Source organism: Leguminivora glycinivorella, chromosome 1 (assembly GCF_023078275.1).
Source record: "Leguminivora glycinivorella isolate SPB_JAAS2020 chromosome 1, LegGlyc_1.1, whole genome shotgun sequence".
Lineage (NCBI taxonomy): Eukaryota > Metazoa > Arthropoda > Insecta > Lepidoptera > Tortricidae > Leguminivora > Leguminivora glycinivorella.
Genome location: NC_062971.1, coordinates 32,428,119 through 32,448,362, shown reverse-complemented (window position 1 = coordinate 32,448,362; position 20,244 = coordinate 32,428,119). Strand labels below are relative to the sequence as shown.

The 20,244-nt window shown below is 37.0% G+C and overlaps 1 protein-coding gene and 1 long non-coding RNA gene across 2 annotated transcripts in view; one reads left to right on the top strand and one right to left on the bottom strand.

Annotated features, from left to right (window-relative positions):
* Positions 1–18,518, bottom strand: part of LOC125229732 (cadherin-related tumor suppressor) — a 202,811-nt gene extending 184,293 nt beyond the window's left edge. Inside the window, exon 1 of the mRNA XM_048134690.1 lies at positions 13,080–18,518. Coding sequence (XP_047990647.1) covers positions 13,080–18,209 — 5,130 coding nt within the window. The 5' untranslated portion in view covers positions 18,210–18,518. The remainder of the gene's footprint in view (positions 1–13,079) is intronic.
* On the top strand, positions 3,356–4,618 carry LOC125230372. The gene is made up of 4 exons (XR_007177513.1): positions 3,356–3,532; positions 3,815–3,917; positions 4,223–4,343; positions 4,604–4,618. It is a non-coding gene; the product is annotated as an uncharacterized LOC125230372 (long non-coding RNA).
* Positions 18,519–20,244: the final 1,726 nt, after the last annotated feature.

Below are 20,244 nucleotides of genomic sequence, written 5' to 3'. Positions count from 1 at the left end.
TTCTCTATACAAAAAAAATTTAAAAAAAATTGTTGTCCACATAATGAACCGACTTCTTTATCTAGATAATAAAAAAAAAATCCGTATTATAGATTTACATCCACCATACACCACTTTATAATCCTAGGAATGAAACTACTAAATGACAGTGAAACTTTACGATGGGCTAGCCAATAAGGCCCTTTATCACGCAGATCACTATAGAAATAAAATTAATTTTAGTCAAAATTTTGACTTCTACCACCATGATAATAATAACACTGCATCTCAATAAAATTTTGAAGAACTCACGACACGTTTAAAGAAAAATAATAATGTTCCACATAAGTATGTCGCAATAAATAAACATTCTTTACTAAGAAGTCATTAACTTGTAACCAATATACTCATAGAATTTACATTACACATCATGTAATATTCATAATAAACGCATAATACAATTTTGCAAAAAAAAAAAAATAATTGCAGTTTTGAAGTGGTTTTCATGTTTTTAATTTTTTCCCGCAAAATATGATGTATTCTTAATTTTGATATGGTTTTGATATTTTTTGTAAAATATAATGTAACATCAAATTTGATGTGGTTTTGATAAAATATATTCCTTTTTTTTTCAAACTATCTGCAAAATTTTATTTTGGTTTTAATTGTCTTATGATAAAATACAAAATGATGTCATAAGTAGGTTCAAAATACTTTTATTTGATTGGATAATAATATAACAAAATAATGATTTTTTCTTGAAACGAGCTTAAAACTTGTATTGTCCTATTCTATGTCTTCAATATTGTATAACATGCCCCGAAAGTCTTTTGTAACCTCGGGCAATTTATTCCTTCTTCATTACATTTGCAGCTGCAGCAAACTTTGCAAATTGTTAACAAACACGACAATGGGCTGAGGAACTTGGTTAAGGTGTCTCTCTTCCTTTTTTTTCTTTTCATACTTGGCTAGTTCTATGATGAGTTCTTGAGTAGCTAATGATGATGATTAGATCCTGCTGACCTCCTGGTAATATTTCAAAATTTTCCAAACTATTCTCTTCTCAGTCGGTGTCATAACCCAGGACACCATGAAACCTCTTCCGAAGACACGTTGCACACTTGATCACAATCAGCATAACCGCAAAAGATCCAGTTACTTATTTTTGAACACAGCAAGTAACTTGAAACCAATGAATATTTCTTCAACTCTAAAGTTGGCTAGTCCTTATTTGTCCAATCATTGGTCAAAAAATAAAATATTGCATAAATCGAATATCATAAACACTTGTTATTTCACTAGCGTTACTAAGCATGCACTTAGACACACACTGAAGTTTTCACCGCATGTTTCCACCGTCCTCGCTGATCCACTATGTTCAATGACAGAACACTGCTGTGGTAAGAATCTATCTTAGGTTGAAACTAAAGCTAAATTATAGACGTTCCAATAAACAGAGGGAAAGATAAAATAAAAATCACAAGGTCAAAATATTTTCCAAAAATATTTGCCAACTAAGGTTGCAGGACCATCTAGGTACTTTAACCATATGAGACATACGTCTCATTTACGTTCACCTACAATTATTATTTTTTTTTTTCATTTTTCTCAAATATGATGTCTGATCGCTAAGTGACTTTAATTTTTCTAACTCAAAAATTACTGCAGACTATAAAACTCCGTCTTGTTTGCTCAATAAAACTAGAATAGGGTAAATTAACTGGGGTTTTGAACACTTACATATATGTATTTTTCTTGATCGGCATTTTCTGTTCCATTCTTCTGTTTAGTGTGGCATAATATGGCACCACTAACAACATAATCATATTGAAAATCTTCAGTAACACGTTGGTCCTTTGAGCAGGTGTGAGACCAGGCTCAAAAACTCTTGCCTCTCCGTTCATTTACATCAAACAAGTCGGATACGTCAACTCTAACGTCGCACGAAATATTTCAATGTTCACTTCATGTTTGTCGCGTCCAATTTGTTGTTAACTCTATTTCCATGTACTCAAGTCATGCACTGTTGCACTAACACCTTTTTTAACTGACTAATTATAGCCTAAAACTAATTGAAATTACTATGTTTTCACTAACAGAGCTCTTCGTTTCAAAACGTAGTTAACTCTCACATTTCTCTACGTGTGATAATAAGACGTCACTAAAAATCACACATGCTCCTACACTATCAATTACACTAATTATTTGAAGCTACATAACACTATAATTTCAGTGAAATCGGTTTTCTTAAATAAAATTTAATAACTTCGCGCTCAGATTTTTTTTCGTAAGGAACTGTCACTGTCAATATTGTCATCCTTAACCGTTTTTTTTTTCTTTTACAATTGTCCTCATGGGCGTATTTTCATTGTAAACACACTAATGTGTTTTTAGTAGTCACAAACATTAAATCAACAAAACAATTATTTGATATCATAAATTTAGCCTATCATAATGTTCAAATATTTGACTAGTTATTAGAAATATATAATAGATTTTTTTTTTTCATAATTTAATGAAATCGAACGAAAACTATCGTCTAAATTTGTCAATGCGTAGGAAATCGCGTGTGCGCATCGGTTTACAAAAGTGTGACCACATTAAAAATATATTGTGAGATTCTTTAAGGATCTAACAGACGGTCGGACCGCACTTGTAAGGGGACATGTGTTAGGCCCTATTTACAAAATACCGTTCAAAATCTACACAACTTGAATAGTTTGATGTGATTTAAGCAATAGAAAATTAAATTAACAAAGTCTTTTGTATTTAAATACATCTATTGTATTAATTTTACTATAATGAAGTAGAGAAAAGTGAAGTAAAGTTTTGTAAATGACAACACCGGACAATAAATTACTGAATTACTGAATATCTTTTGTCGAAAATTGTATGACCGATCAAGCGTACCAACTTAAAAAAAATGATAGTTTGTGTAATGTCACCGATAGACCACCTTTTGGCGAAGATATATGTTATCTGTGGTTAAATTATTTTCTCTAATCTATGTCATGCTTACCGCTAATCCGCTTGTTCGCGAAAAAATGGCAGATCCGTTTTTGTTTTCTTTAGCTCATTATTAATTACGTGATCTACAACTAGAATTATTTAAATATTCGCTTTATTTTACTCGGCTTAAACAAACGACAGGCAATTCTGCGCCGACGCCGGTCATGAACCGTTCATATTCGCCATTTTGTCATTTAGCAAACTAAGAAAATGCAAACAAAACATTATTTGCCCTAAACACGCGTTACTTCTAAATAATTTTGTCGACAAAGTGAGCCTGTTTTATCAAATTGAACTCTGAACTGCAATTGCAATGTAATTTTCCGTTAACGAAAGTGAGGTTATGAAATTGACATAACATTTAGTGAATGCAATGCAATGGACATGTGTTTCGTTGTGGTTCTCATCAAGATAATAGAAGAATCTAGTGCTCATACTCATGATCTAATGAGCAAACAGCCCATGCAAAGGATGTCTTATCGGGCTATGCCTCAATTGATAAAGTGAACTAATTGCCTACTTCAAAAGCAGTTTTGCATGAAAGGTAAGCTTTTGTTTTATTATTTGATGTGTTTTCAAACAAGTCGTCGTTTTCGAAACCCAGCAGAACATACTTGCGAACTACAACGACTAGACCGAATATATATGGTGAAATGTTGCTTATTTCATTGTTCTGTCGTCAGATAAGTTATTGATAGTAAATTTCCCACGTTAATTTCTGACTTTCACATTTCCTAAGAGGATCTAAATGTACGTGAAATAGGCCTAACTGTCAAAATAGATTTGTTACTTTCAATGAGGTTTATATGGTTGTTTGATTTTTCAGTCAACATCTAATTGGAATTTACAATGCCCGATATTTCTACACATCTGCCACAAATTTTATGGAAAACAATATTTATAGAAACTGAACATACCTTGGTTAAACGGTAAGCATTAAAATTATATCTTTGACTAATTTACTTGACCTAGGTCTCCTAACTGTACTTGGAACTTGTAATGTTGTTTCCGTTCCAATCAATAAAATTTCTCAAGCTTATGGATTATGGAAAGCAATATTTGTAGGATCTCAAATGAATGTCATGACATTTAAAAATAGGCATTGAAACTTGTCCAAACTTTAATTTTGTATTTTTGGATACTTAAATAAAATTATGTAGACTAAAAATCCAGACTTAGCATAAATTTTGTTTGTGTTACAATGAGTTTAAATAGTTTATGTATTAATTTTCAGTATATGAAATGGGTAACCATCCTCGAAGAATATCAACCAGCTGTCGGCAATGTGCAGGTGGACTGAGGAATTTTCCAGTGTATCCTTTATGGACTGTACTCCGTTCTAGCACTATCCTCAAGTAAGTACAAAAAATCATTGCCACTAAACAGCTACTTTTTAACTTAATTAACTCTACTTAGTGAGTAAAACGACTCGGCAGGAAATTTTACATAGAAACATGGATATGGTTGTTCTTCTTCTTTTTTTTTTTCTTAATCATGAATGGCCTAGATAAATATAAACAATCTTAATGATACGTATTTATAAATAAGATTCCTTAAACATACATACACCCTTTTTTTTTTTTAACTAATTTTTTTTTCATATATACAATTTCAGGTTTTACCCGAGAGGTCATGCTTCAGGTTGGACCGTCTTCCATATATCTACTGACTTCATATAAATGAAAGGTACTTATGTTTTATTATAATAACACGTTCTAATTATTAAATTTAAAAGTGAACAGCTCATGGCATTAATATTATATTTAGATAATTTAGGCGAAGTATAGCGATGGCAATAAGCGATGAAGTGAAAATTGAACTTAAATGAACTTATCCTAATTCTATTGGCTAAGCAAACTTATTACTAACTCATTTATGTCCTAGCTCATGTAGATATGAACTGCACGGCAGAGGTTCTCAAACTTTTCTATTTTTAATTTCCCTTTTGTAAATTTTGTTGTATGCGTTGTTTTTTCTGACACAATATTTCTCATGGGCGTGTCTTAGTTCCAAAAATTAAGCGACGCGCCCCCGTGAATAGATAAATGAAATAATATTGAACCCTATTTGGCAGAACCTTACTCTAAAACTAAACCCTTTTCTTACGCTATCTACATGAACATTTCTAATCTCTGACGTTTCCTTTCAGTGTACTAAAGGCTCACTGATCTACACTACCAGCTCATGCTCAACGTTACTGAACAGCAAAGTAATCCGACAATCAGACTGGACCCGGTCATGTTAGGTAAGTTTACATACTTAATGCGTACCACATACTACATACTTTTTCTGAACCTCAGTAAAATATGGTTTTATAATGATAATAGTGCTTATTATCTATGCCTACTTAACAGGAATATTACAAATTTCAATCAATTTTCATGAAATTATTTAAGCAATTGTGACAATGATCAAGCAGTGGTAGAGTTAGGGTATGGCGAGGTACGACCTCCCAGATGCTGGTAATGCTAATATTTCGTAGGATATGTTTGACATGGTTGTAATGAAGTACAGTATGTTGGCATACTCCTGACTTGTGAAATATTGTATAAAAGCTGTGTACACAATCTACCGAACATAATAATTGTATGGCTTTACACTTACTATTTTAGACTAGCCTACAGCTTATCATGTAAGATAACGAACTCATGTCATATGGAGCTATTAAAAATCTTATTTATACATACATACTTATTTGTATTACTACAGTAAAAATATATACGTATAGAAAGTTGAAATTCGTACAGTGGATTTAATTTATTGAAATAATTGGCAGATATAGGCTATGGTGACCTCTCACCATCAAGAGGGACGTATGCTTGTTTACTACGGATGTAATATGAAAATATATGATGACTTATAAGCTAATGAACTAAATTAGTCCTAACATGATTAATACGTATAACCTAACAGACAGCCATCTGTTCTTCTCACGGCTGCACTACAGTGACAATATTTGGTACAAACAATTTGCCAAATTATTGTATGATGTATGAAATCCTGTAAGCCAATATGTAGATTATAGAGTGACAACTAAAATGCAAATAAACCATCCATCGAAGGAGGTACTGTCATAGTATAACATGCGTGTAGCTATTCAGTATTCATAGAAAAATGGCGGGACGCCCCATATAATATTGTACTCCAGCGCGACAATGAATAATCGCGCCCCCATAACAATTAGACTAAAGCCTATCTTCTTGTATTACTAGGTTTTAAATCTAGGGCTTAGGTATCCTAAGTTATCTGAGATAATATAATCTTACATCTAGATTATGATAACGACCTACTTACTGTCCTAACTAGTAGTTATCCTGCCTATAAATGAAATTCTGTATAACAGACGCCTTCCAGGAACATACATAACATCAGAGAGTGTTCATGGACTATATAAGACAGCATCGAAGCTATCCGATCTCCAATGTAAAGCGCAAACGTGATGTAAAGCTTTCAAAATAGCCCTGAAGATGGCAGAACCTGCTAAGAAAATGTACTGGGCATACAGAGAACTATTTGTTTTAACATGAAATTCTATTACTATTGTACATTGTGTACACACTTATGTTTCCAATTCCGGTCACGAGGTGGCAAACTCTTCTAAAGTGCTACAGCTCCGCGCTTCCTATTATTTTAGATACATGGGTATTTTCTATATAAGTACCTAGTATTTCCAGTACTTGCCCTGCCTATACAACAGCCATAAAACATACATTAAGACACAGAATAAATAATAGTACTACGCACAGGCGCAAAGGAACGTCAAGATGCGCCAATGCCAACAATTGCTACGTAGCAATGCAACCCGAATCGCCTATTGGGGACGATGTTTAACCACTACGACTATGAACTAATTTCCTAGAAATATTTTTTTTGTCTTAGTTTACTACGCTACTTTACTTTTATTACTATGTTTTTTTTTTAGATACCAGTGGAAGGAGATGAACATACAATTGACTCCGCATCGATGCATGACTTCGCCCGGAACGCGGCAAGAAAAAAACAAAGGAAGAAAATACTACAGACGTGTTTATTAACAATAAAGTTATTTTTGTTTTTATGAAATAGCGATTGAATAAAAATATTAGGTATATGAGTTTTATTTAGAGATGAAATAAGTCAGAAATACAGCACACCCACTCGTTTTCACAGCAACAAATGTAGCCTGGTAAGGCTAATAAAATAAGGTTATTAAAATTCTGGTTGCTCGGCACCAAAAGTAACCTTGCAACGGCTACTTCCTATTATTTATTTGTAAACCTTGGTATCCAAGATGTGTTCTACAGAGCACATCTTAGATCCCTTGGGCACGGAACCAAATGTAACTAAACCTCCGCTCACCTTACTTATTTACTTACTTACTTGACTAACCAACATTATAGCTAACCCCCCTTTAAATATACCCCTTAAATTTGGCCTTGTGATCGTCTAGCGTGAATAAGTAGAACCCTTCGATGTGAACCGCGATAACCTAGATCCTTTAATGAGTATCAGCTGTATTTTTGACTAATTTTTAAAATTTTATTTATTTATATTTTGGAGAAGAATAAAGGTTATTATAGCATAATAATATAGTGTTATAGAAGAGTATTTTATTAGATTTAGGCCTAGAAAGTTATGAGTGAGAAAATTAATGACGTGATGAAGGAATTTTAGAATAAAAGTTAGTGAGTGAAACATACATGAAATAAATATTAAAAAATATTTTAGAAAACATCGGCTACGCTCTATTTTCGATTCCGGTTTGGGGTGAGAACTTGCGATACCGTCTGGAATCCTTAGGCCCAATCAAACCACATTATCGGGCATCCTAAGCAAGTAAGCCTGAAGGGCTATCTATCTACAAACTAACCCCTTTTTTATTTTGTTTCTTTTTCCTAGCTAAACCCCCTTTACCCCAATACTGCTAATAGACCATAACTTCTCGATCCTTCTAATGTATCATCAAGGCTCCGAGTAGTTGCTACCACTGAGAACGAAGTAAGTAAGTCTAGTAACTCCTTGAAGCTTTTGACTTGTCATCAGTGGACGGCGCTCGCATGCCACTGGGCCCTATAACAAACCTATGCTTTTTATTCCAAAGTACAGTTTGTTTCTCTAACCATCTTGATAGAATTTACCTTGAAAACTAGTTAGCAACACTCACTGGCTCGATGCTACACGAAGAATCAGAAATTGCTACCACAATTATTAATTTCACTCAGATAAATTAAGTAATAAGAGGTTTTATAATTACCAGTTTTACCACATATTTTAAGATAGTAAATACTACATTTAAAATCCATTTAAACCATATAAATAGTAGTAGTTAAATTATTTCTCCACAATACACATTGACCAATTATATTCCAAGACCAATCATAAAAAAACTCTACTTTCATAGAAATAGTGTGTGACTTTACCCTATTCCTATCGTTTTCCCTACTCTAACATATCTGAAACACAGACCGTCACTTACCATAGATCTTGTGTTCAAAATATGCACAAGTGTATCCCTACCATAAGCTGTACAGTTCAGCCAGCGAAGCTGAGATAGGCAACCTATAGGCTTGTGTTCTTATCCCCCCCTCTGCTCTTGCCCGCAGGCTAGGGTAGCAGAGAGTAGATCGCCCTATCCGTGTATATATCCAGTATTCTAGGACACACCAGTACCAGCCACATGAGAGACCCAGCTGCGATCAACTTTACTTAGATGTGGATCGATCACAACCGAAATCCCCAGCGACCAACGCCAACATGGACTAGAGCACCGAGTAAATAAATATATATATATATAGGACCCCAGCCTCAAATACTGCCGACTTCAGTGAGCAAGGATTACTCCTAATGTCTTTCGTCAATCGTGAAAGTCCTCACTTCCATCTAACAGTTGGACTCTTTGAGACCGGTGAGAAAATACGCCTTTTGTAAGTAAATAAAGACGCCCAAGCCTCCACTTGGAACAAAAAGACTCCTAAACGCCTTATGTTTAACAGCCGCAAGGTATAAAGCGCTTAGCCGGACAACAGTCTGTCACAAACAATGATCTGGCTTATAACTTTCATAAAATAACCCCATAGAAAATTACTAAATTCAATTTTACTGACCAACTAAACAAACGAGTGAAGTTTTCTTTGCGCGCTATAATCTAAGCTTAGTTTTGCAAGAATTACTCCCTACAAAACCAAACACAGACTTATCTCCAAGCACCAGCCATACATCGACCCAGTCTTTGTATTGCTTGACGGCACTCATGAAACAAAGCACAGAAAACTTCACTATACACAACAATTTAAATATAGCACTACACTATAAATAGAACACTAAATTAACCCCACAACTGACGGTAAAGCAATTCCACCATAGGTCTAAGTTCAACTGTACGACGATATTGTCCCCGCACAACCAAACAGAGACACAATTTCAAAGTTTACAATCACTTAGAATAATTTCCAAGTAAAAACAAACAGAGAAATAATAGCAGAACAACTTCACTCACCAGTATAACACCCGAAAGCCAGAGACACTGTTAGTCTTGTAGATATTTTAAGAATGACGCGCGTCGGCTCGCTCCGACCCTTTTATAGATTCTATCTCCGACTTCCGACTTCCGACTTCCGACTTCTGACTTCTGACTTCTGACATTCGACTTCCGACTTCTGACATTCGACTTCCGACTTCTGACATTCGACTTCCGACTTCTGACATTCGACTTCCGACTTCTGACATTCGACTTCCGACTTCTGACATCGGACTTCCGACAAGATGGCTACTCAATCGTGTGCTTTGTTTACTAAGTCTTATGCCCTATGCATTAGAGTTCACGATTAACACACGGACGTTTGCTTATCAACACGTGCCGAGTGCACGTGTTTTAGAGAGAGACAGAGCTATTGATATTGATACCTATGTAGACCAATAGTGGAGCGATTCGCAAATATTTTTACGTAAATATTATTTTGTGGAACATTCTTATTTATTTTGTAAGTAATTTCGCAATGAAATATTTTATCTGTTACTAAATGTTACATTGAATGATATATTCAGGAAGTATAATAATCAATATTAGTCATTATTACCTCTCTGACTCGTAATTGGAACCAAGACATAATATCGGAACGCTATGCAGTTGACAACTGTCAGTGTCAGTATTTCGTCCATGTGAACGTAGTTTGTTGATAAATACGTTTTTCCAACCTGTTTTGCACCAAATAATAGTGAATTTTATGAGTGAAGACGTGACTAAACATGTGATAAACCATCAAAGATATTATTTGTTAAAATATTCAATGAAATCCCGAAGTAAATATGCACCAAAAAGTTGGTCAAGGAAAAGTTGATTCGCCGTAAGTTTTATTTGTAATAACGAGTCCATTTCCTCGTCATAGACGCTTGTTCTGTTACAACATCTACATATATTTTCGATATTATAATCGTCAAATGATTGTAACAATACTTGTAGTTGCATAATAAACAATAGGTACATAACTACACATAATTTTACTCGAATTATCACGAGTTAACATTTTATAGTTCCGTCAAAAGGGTCGGATTCGTAATGCGACGAGAAATTTTACGACTCAACTTTTAGTTCTTTTAACTGCGGGCAAGTAAAAAGTCACATTTGACTTTTGTTACTATAAAAGGCCCCTTTCAGTTCGAAGGTTAATCGTCTGAGGCCAGAATCGCTCGGGACGCGTGCATAAACCCAACCATATTGTCAACGGTTTTAAACAATTGAATGTCATCCGGTTTTCGAAACACTTCGCTCGCGTATCTAAATTCGAGATGAAAAAATCTTCGAGCCACTCTTAAGTTTTTTATGAGGCACATTTTTAAGGTTCCTTGGCCTCAAATTTTGAGACTTAAGCACCTAAAGCCGGGATCGGAAATCACTTAATGATAAAAAATACCTGATACATTTTATTGCTTTAAACATGTTGAAATACATATCGTAACAAAGACTGTCATATTTAAAACAATTTCATCGCATTTCCTTAAAAAATCCATTCGTATGCAACCTACACCTACCTACTACTTCTGTTTTTTCTTATGATATAATTTAGAGAAAGAATTACAGTAAATGCTGCAAAGACTATCTTACTAGAAAATTGCTTCAAATCTTGCCCATGTATTTATTGTGCGAATCACGGTTATTTCACTACAGAATGCAGCAAAGGAATGCCAACTTAATGAAGAAATGGTTAAACCTTTAAGTAAGGGCAGGCACCAGAAGTCATAAACTCTCCGAACTGTATCTAACAACTCGGTTTACAAAGTTGCGGGAGAGATACGGGCGTGAAAAAACCGATCGTTACAGCTCGAGGGTGTTTGGTCTATAAAACATTTAGAACATCTTTAGACGAGCAAAAAGGCATTGATAAATTGTTCACTTACGCTAGGTTCTGTAGCGAAACGATCCGCGGCGACCTTTTGCGTTTCGTTAGCGCTTCGTGGAAACATTTTAAAAAAGGTACGAGAGTTTTTTTTTTCAGAGCGTTTGAAACATAAAATCCTTCTTAATGATGACTAAGTTAAGTTAGTAACATACTGTAACACAGTTATCTATTTGACGATTATGTAGTGCCTACACAATTTGATCAAGTTGAAAAGAGTTGTAATGACATTATTTAATAAAATATTAAACTAGAAATTAAAACAAACGTTAAGTAATGCGAAGAATAATGAAGCGATACGATTAGCAGACGAAACTCGTGCTCTTCGTGTAATCTGCGGAGGTTTCAGAACGAATGTTAAGATATCGTTCCGAGGCGCGACTTATCGCTAATTTAGAACCGCGATTAGACAGCGGCCGACCGACGCTAACGAGCATTCGTTTCAAATAAATATCCCCTTATTTTCCGATGTTTTGTTTGACCGACAATTGCGCAAGCTTAATTGGACGATACTCCAATTAACATGTTACCGAGCAGTAACAATAAATGCCATTTGAGGATACTTTACAATGACAACTAAATAATAGTATAAATATAGTAAATAAATCAAGGCTTAGAACTTTTTAATTTTATTATAAACAGTTAATTTTATTGTTAAAGTAAACAAGAGAACAAGTTAAAATCGAAACGAATCGTTATTGGATGAACTATGAAACGATTTGAATTGTTCGCCAAGGTAGAGCGTTTATCGTGGGGTCATAAATGGTAATCGAATGCGCTAGATCGGGTTAGCGTAGGTAATTCCTGCGTCGCTAGTCAGGACTACATTTATTGGAGCCAATCGTAAAGTTCCCAGAACACAGTGCGTTCTGTACTGTTTGTTAATCCTCATTTACGTAGGGATGTTGCCACTGAACTTATTTGCGTTAACCTGCAACTCGCCCACGCTTTGTGTGTGAACCCTAGGTCTTAACTTCTTATAATATTTTAAAGGGCGTAATTTAAGTAATAATACTTATATTGGCTATTAAGGATTCACTAATTGGTACATGAAACCTTAAAAGTTAACTTTTTCCGATCTGAGTTTAATTATAATAATAAATAATAAATTATTTTTCTCCTCACTAGCTCGGAAACACGTGTTTTGTCCTTTAATACCAGCGGGTAAAAACGCATTTTATCCACTAGTGGGTAAAGTAATTTGACCTTGAATAAAGTCAAATTAACTGCTTTAAAATTGATAAAAGTAGGTGAACCTAGTAATAATGATGATTTACCACCTGTGGAACTACTGGAAGCAGTGATAAACGCATTTTTTGCGTTGTAGTTTCCTCGCTACAGTGAGGGGAAAAGTTTTGTGTTACACTCGGGTGCAAATGTATTTTACTTCTCGTGTGTTAAAAAACTCGCAAGTTCAGGATTCTATTCTCGAACCACTCGCTTCTCTCGTGGTTCAACTATAGAATCCTTTCACTTGCTCGTTTTTCAATACCACACTCGGCGTTAAAATACAACTTTGCCCCCTTGTATAACAAATAACTATTATTGAGCAAATGTACCGTACAGCCAGATGTGTAGGTCCCTGACTTCTGAGCTAGGTAAAACCTGTGTTACAGAAGTCAGTGTCCTCTCGCAAATTCTAGAAGTAGGTATTCATAATTTCAGACTTTTGTTTGTGGAATATCAGACTTTTATATTATGTATAAAATAAAACCTTACCTTAGTTGTAGTAGTTTGCAGCGGCAATCCCGAAGACACAGCACAAATTTCCACTTCATATCTGTCGACACCAGCTTCTCGGTCTAAAGAAACAGCTGTAGACAAGATTCCAAGCGAAGAATCTATGTCGAATAGTCTGTCCACCTGTCGGCCGTCACCGGTCACATTCACTATGTAATACTCTAACCCGGACTTGTAATTGTTAGTTAAGTTTAGCACCGCCGTACCCACGGGTTCGTTCTCAGCCACTGATACCGATCTCGGGTTCGTCCAAGTCACGCCTTCCAGCTCACTACCACCCATAATCACAGTGAGGTATGTCTCTGTACTTTTCTGCTCACTAAGCACCGCTTCATCCGTTGCCTTTATAACAAGATTCCACCGCGCTTCTGGCTTTGCTGGTGGATACCGAAGAGTCAGCTCGCCATTACTTCTATGCAGATCAAACAAATCATTTCCACCGTGAATCAGCTTGTAGGTGACCAGTCCGTTCGTTCCTGAATCCAGATCGCGTGCGATCACGTTCATAATAAATAACCCCCGACCGGCACTCCTTCCTAGCCTCTTAGAATTAATCACGGCTGCATTCATTGATACAAAGATGGGCGCGTTGTCATTAATGTCTTCTACTATAACTGTGACGAGCTTCTCGGCAGACAGCCTGGCTGACGCAGGCTCCGCTCTGTCATACGCGACGACAGTTATACGGAACGTGTCAATACTTTCTCTATCAATGGGCAATAAAGTATGAATGACCCCTGTTACATTATTTATGGCGAAATGTCTTTTGTTGTCGTTCGGGTCTTGGTGCGTGATCGAATAATAAACTTTGCCATTCACGCCCGAATCTGGGTCTTCTGCGGTAACCGTAACGATCGGCGTATGCTTCGGAATTCCTTCTCTAATTTGCCGCACAATAGCTGTATTGGTGAATATGGGTGCATTGTCATTTGCGTCGATCACATTAACGATGAACGAAATGCTAGAAGATAAACTTGGGTTTCCATTGTCAGTTGCTGTTATATTCAAAACATAGGATGTTAAATCTTCGTAGTCCAACTGTTTATGCAAGAAAAGCTCACCCGAATAATTATCGATGAAAAACGACTCTTTCCTATTACCGGAAGTTATTGAAAATTGCACTTCTCTATTGATACCGAGATCTGCATCAGTTGCATGAAATTGGATTATTTTTGTATTAATTGGTTCTGTTTCCAGCACAGATACCTTCATTTGGGTTTGTGTGAACACCGGAGCATTGTCGTTTTCATCTAGAACTTTAACAGAGATTGTCGTCGTTGCGGATAGCTGTTGAGTTTGTCCCGAATCATGTGCTAATATCGTTAGCTGATAACTATCGATTGTTTCTCGATCTAGAGACTTTTTGATCAACAACTGACCTGTGGCCTCGTCTAACATGAAGTTACCCATATCATCTCCTCCAATTAGTTTGTAATATATATCCCCATTTAAACCTTCATCAGCATCAGTCGAGTACACTCGCATTATTGAAGCTCCGACCGAAGCTCCTTCAGACACTTCAACTTTATACGGAGTTCTCACAAACATAGGAGAATTGTCATTTACATCTGTTATGTAAATAGTAACTCTAACAGAATCAGATAGTCGTTGTTTGCCATTGTCAGTAACTGTTACAGTCAATGTAATATAATTTTGTCCTGTATTGTGTACTAAGCTTTCCCTATCAAATGATTTCATAGTCTTAATAAATCCGTTTCTAGTATCTATTCTAAAATCATTTTGAGTCGATGAGAGACTGAATGTCAATTCGGCGTTTCGTCCGATATCTCGGTCAGTTGCTGTCAATTTGCCCACAAAAGTATCTTGTGGTTCGTTTTCTCTAATTTTGAATACGAATGTTGTGTTTGTGAACTGGGGACTGTTATCATTTTCATCAAGAACATGGATAACAACAGGTACTTGAGACGATCTAGTTGGCTTTCCTTGATCCGAAGCTACAATTGTTAACGAGTAATAGTCGCGTTCTTCTCTATCCAATGGACTCTTGACGTAAAGATATCCATCAGGAAATATACCAAACTTGTTATCAGTATTTCCTTCTGCAATTTCATATGATATTAAACCACTTGCATCAAGGTCAGCATCCGTAGCAGATATAGCGAAAAATCGTGTGTTGACGAGAGTAGATTCCAGTAACGAAGTTTCATATGAAGTGTGGTCAAACACTGGAGTGTGATCGTTTACGTCGTCTATTATTGCAGCTATGGAATGCTTAGTAGCTAGGGCAGGACTTCCATTGTCAGTTGCTGTTACTTCAATAGGCACAATACTGCCAGGCTCGTTGGATATGGGCTTGTTAAGATAAATTACCCCAGTGGTTTCTGATATACGAAAACTATTATCTGGGTTGTAACTCAAGGTGTAAGATACAGTTCTGTTGGAGCCAGAATCACGGTCCGTAGCTCTGGCAAAATAGACTTCGTGGCCAACAGCCATGTTTTCAGGTATATGTATTTCATCCTTATCTTCAATGAATACAGGGTAGTTGTCGTTTATATCTAAAATAGATATATTTACAGTTGTGAACCCAAATGCTACGCCGCTCTTAGCAAGTATTGTTAGATGATAGTTCATTTTCTCTTCGCGGTCAATATTCGACTCGGTTGTAATTATACCACTCCTTTCATCGATCTTAAATATATTCTTAGGGTCACCTTCCAAAATATGGTAAGTAGTTCTATCATTTGTCATCCGAGCATTGACTTTTCCAACAAAACGGCCGGCTTGAGATTTCTGTGTTCCTTCATCTTCAACAATTTTAAAAGTGTATCCATTATATTCCTCAAACTCAAGATTTTTACGCTGTGCCATTTTAACAATTTCTACTATAGCATCATCGTAAGCTCTTCTGTTTCCTTTGTCTCTGCAAGATATTTTTAATGTGTAGGCTGCAGCCGGCGCTTTGTGGAAATCTTTTTGTAAGACGACATTTCCGGTCCACGGTTCCACGTCAAAGAAGCCATCTCCGCCGCTTTCTAGCTTGTACGTCACTCTGGCGTTATCTCCCTCATCTAAATCAAATGACTTAACCTGTAATATAGTAGAACCCGGTGGAATGTCTTCACTAATACTTTCAATGTACCTTTTGGGATAGAATACTGGATCGTTGTCATTTACGTCGAGGACATTCAAGTACACTGTGGCAGTAGATGACTGAGGCGGAAATCCTTGATCCTTAGCCAGGACCTGGATTTCGTACAGACTAATTCTTTCTCTGTCTAATTCAATTATTGTACTGAGTTGTCCAGTTAATGGATCTAGTATAAACGTTTTTGGGTATTTTCTCTCGATATTTGATGCCAAGTAGTATGATACCGAGCCATTGGTACCCTGATCGTAGTCCGAAGCGGTGAGAATAAGAATTTCTTTTTTAGGCTTAATATTTTCATGTAAAGTAGCATTAATTTCAGTCTGCGGAAATGAAGGCGCCTCGTCATTTTCATCTAAGATTGTTATTTTAAGACGTGTGAATGCCCATTTAGGATTTGGTCCGCCATCCCTAGCAGAGACATTAAGCTCGACCGTACCTTGAATTTCACGATCAAGAATAGATCTCGTTGTTACTAACCCAGTCAAATGATCTATAAAAAACCATTGCTGTTGATTTCCGTCATAGAAATCGTAATATATTTCTGCATTTACACCTGTATCTTCATCTGTAGCCGTAATGCCGGCAATGTACGTACCTGGAGGTGCGAGTTCACTTAAAATAGCAGAATATTCCGATTTTTCAAAAACTGGTTCATGGTCGTTAACATCATTAACATGAATAACCAGGAATGAGGTAGCAGTTCTTGGAGGACTACCTTTATCAGTAGCAATAACAGTCAAATTGTACTTACTAATCTCTTCCCTGTCAAGCACACCATTAACGTGAACAATGTAAACACTAGACGTGTTCTCAAGCCGGAAATGGTTCAGCTCGTTACCAGCTGTAATTTTAACACTAGTAATCCCATTAAATCCTGCGTCTAAGTCAGTTACAGTAATGGCGGCGACTAGTGAGCCGTTCTTAGCGTTTTCATCGACTGTGGCAAAGTTGGCTGTGGGTGGTACGTAGGTAAAGGTAATGACGGGGTCGTGATCATTTGCGTCGATGAGATTGACTGTAACGTATGTTCTCGCATCTTGCCGGGGTACCCCGTGATCCCGCGCAATTATAGTCAGTACACACGTCATATTGCACGTCATGTTACTGCAATATTTTGGGCAATTTAACTTTTTAGCCGTCGTTATCACTCCGGACTCGGGATCCACAGCAAACTGTTTCTCAGTATCTGTCACTTCGTATGTTATTTTACAGTTGTCACCTAAATCACTGTCCGTTGCTGTTACTTTTAGAACAGTGGTGCCGGGCGGAACGCTTTCGTTCAGCGACACTGAAAAATCACTTTGGTCGAATATCGGCGGATTGTCGTTCACGTCTAAAATTGTTACATTCACTTGTAAATACCCGTATTTAGGCGGACTGCCACCATCGCGTGCTGATATGTTCAAAATATAGAAATCGTTCGTTTCCCTATCGAGCCGGCCGGTAGTTTCTAGGTGTAGATAGGACGTCTGTCCACTCGGATTTACAGTAACATTGAGACGAAACTTTCCTTCACTGTCACCATCGACGATCCTATAGTCGTTAGCGATTCCATTCTCTCCCAGATCTTTATCGGTGGCCGCATCGAGCAGCAACTTGGTGCCGGCCGCTGCGCTCTCGGAGAAGGCCACAGCTATGCTCGGCTCCGGGAACTCCGGGTAGTTGTCGTTCACGTCCGTCACCCGCAACCTCACTTCTATCGGGTACGTCGGCTGACTGGACAGTACTACAAAAGCGTAGCGGTCGACCGCCTCTCTGTCCAGAACCACATTAGTCCTGATCTCTCCAGTAACAGGATCGAGGACGAACTCCTTAGGGGGCTCATTGAAGCGGTAGGTGAAGCCGGGCTTGGTGGGGATCCTGCCGATGAGTGTGCCGGGCGGCTGGTCCTCGGGCACGCGGAGGTCGACGCCGGTGTCGACGGCCCGCGACTGCATCTGCTCCGCCGCCGCCGGCGCCGCGAGCGCCAGCAGCAGCACCACAACGCTCATCATCATGACATCAACAAAAACATTATCGGCGAAAGCGCTCCGTCCTGTTCGCACACTAGCGCGCTCGCTCGCCTCAGGTATGCAACATGGCCGCGACCTGCGCGCACGAATATCTCACGGAAAGTGCGACCCGCCTGCGCCTACGCGCTTCGTAAACACACGTGACACGCACTGCACTACAATCCTTCACACACGGAACAATCTTTCACTGAACTTTAGGTATACAGGAGTTTTTAATTCAAGCACGGTCTGTCATAACTTTGGAGTTATGTTTATGTCGGTGTGTCAGCTGGTCGCGAGGCTGCGCGGCATGCGGGTCGCGTCGCGGTCGGCGCGGCACTGGCGGGCGGAGGCTTTCACGCCGCCCCTCCCCGCAGCTTTCAAAGCTCCGCTGCGTGATGATGATGCTAAGATAACGGCCACCGAACGATTCTACTGCTTATTGTATGATACCAGTCATTCCGAGAAGCTCGCATACGGCACAGGTAGGCCGAAAAAAACAAACTTTACCATGATTCTGGCTCAGGTAAATTAAGAAATAGTAAGTTATTGCCGTCATTAGGGTTGCACGACTCACAGTTTTTTCATGAATGACTCAATCGTGATTTTAAAGTATTTACGCAATTAGTACTTAACAAGACATCTAAAAATCTTAACGTGCTTTCGTCGCCATAGCTGAATTGAAGAATTTTAGCGTATGTTTCAGAAGTAAACTTCAAAGATAGTTTCCATACTAAAAAAATAAAAAAAACACGACATTGGTACTTAGGGTATACCCAGAATAATGATGCCAAGGCTGCGCTGATATACCTAACCTTTTTAAATATATACCACCTACCACCATATTTTGTTATTATAGAACCATCGATATTCCAACTATTATCTCTGCTACTTTAGGTTGACTAATAGAGAACGGAATTAAGACATGTGCTGTATTTATCTTCGTTATCTTCTCTAAATTAAAGGTAAACTATTGTGAAAATAGCCCTCCTAATTTCTTTCCGTCGCTTTGTTTTGAAATAGTTAGTTTAGCTGAAGTATTGAAATACTTTTCTTTTATTTATTTAAAGATCAAACAAAAATAAGGAAAAGCAGAATATTTGCAGATGCTTAGTCACATATAGGTGACCACAGCTCACAAACCACAGGTCTTTTGACTTGAAATCTTTAAATAAGGAATTTTTGTAAGCAATTAGGTATGTAGGTACCTACTTACGTACCATAATATTACCTCTAAAGTCGCGGAATTTTAATGTGTTTGATAAGTTGATAACACGATTAATGTAACCTGTAAATATAAATGAAATCTTACATTAAAGTAAAAGTGACTAAGTCCAAGCATTTTTTTTTTAACTCAAGATAAACGAATATACGAAACTATGTATTGAATCTATAAACTAAATTCTTCAGAAAAACTCGTATTGTGGGAAACCTAATCGTACCTTGAAAGCAAAAAAGCTGGCGCGTTGATGTCTTTCGTATGAACTAGGAAAAAAGGTAAGACTGCGACGATATTTTATTAACTTTACCTATTCAGGAAAACAATTATTCACGAACGAATAGAACTCAATTAAATAACCTACGGAGACTCTCCTGATTTAATTCGTTGGAATTAGATTTTTTGTGGCAATCATTTTGCTATATCCTACTAGGGGACTCGGGCCGTATTCGTTACTGAATAAAAAGACTGATTATGTAGAAGTATTTAAACAAAAAGGGCATTCGATTGTTTGAGTTTATCTTCTTGTTATTCTGTGTTGCATTTGTAATTGTGTGTTATTGCAGCATTCAAATAAAGTTTCTATCTATCTCGATTATTAGTTAAAAAAGATTTATTTTTTAGTCTAATCTTGAATAAGTACAAATACATCAGTCAAATAGAAAATTAGCCACATGGCATAGTCTAGCGGTGCAGTGCCATGTGGCACCCAATTTTGTACTAACAAGGTAAAAACATTATAAATTTTAATTTATTTATTTAATTCAGACATCAAATGGTCCAAGAAATGTGTTAGTTAAGTTCCCTTATTATCTATGTTAG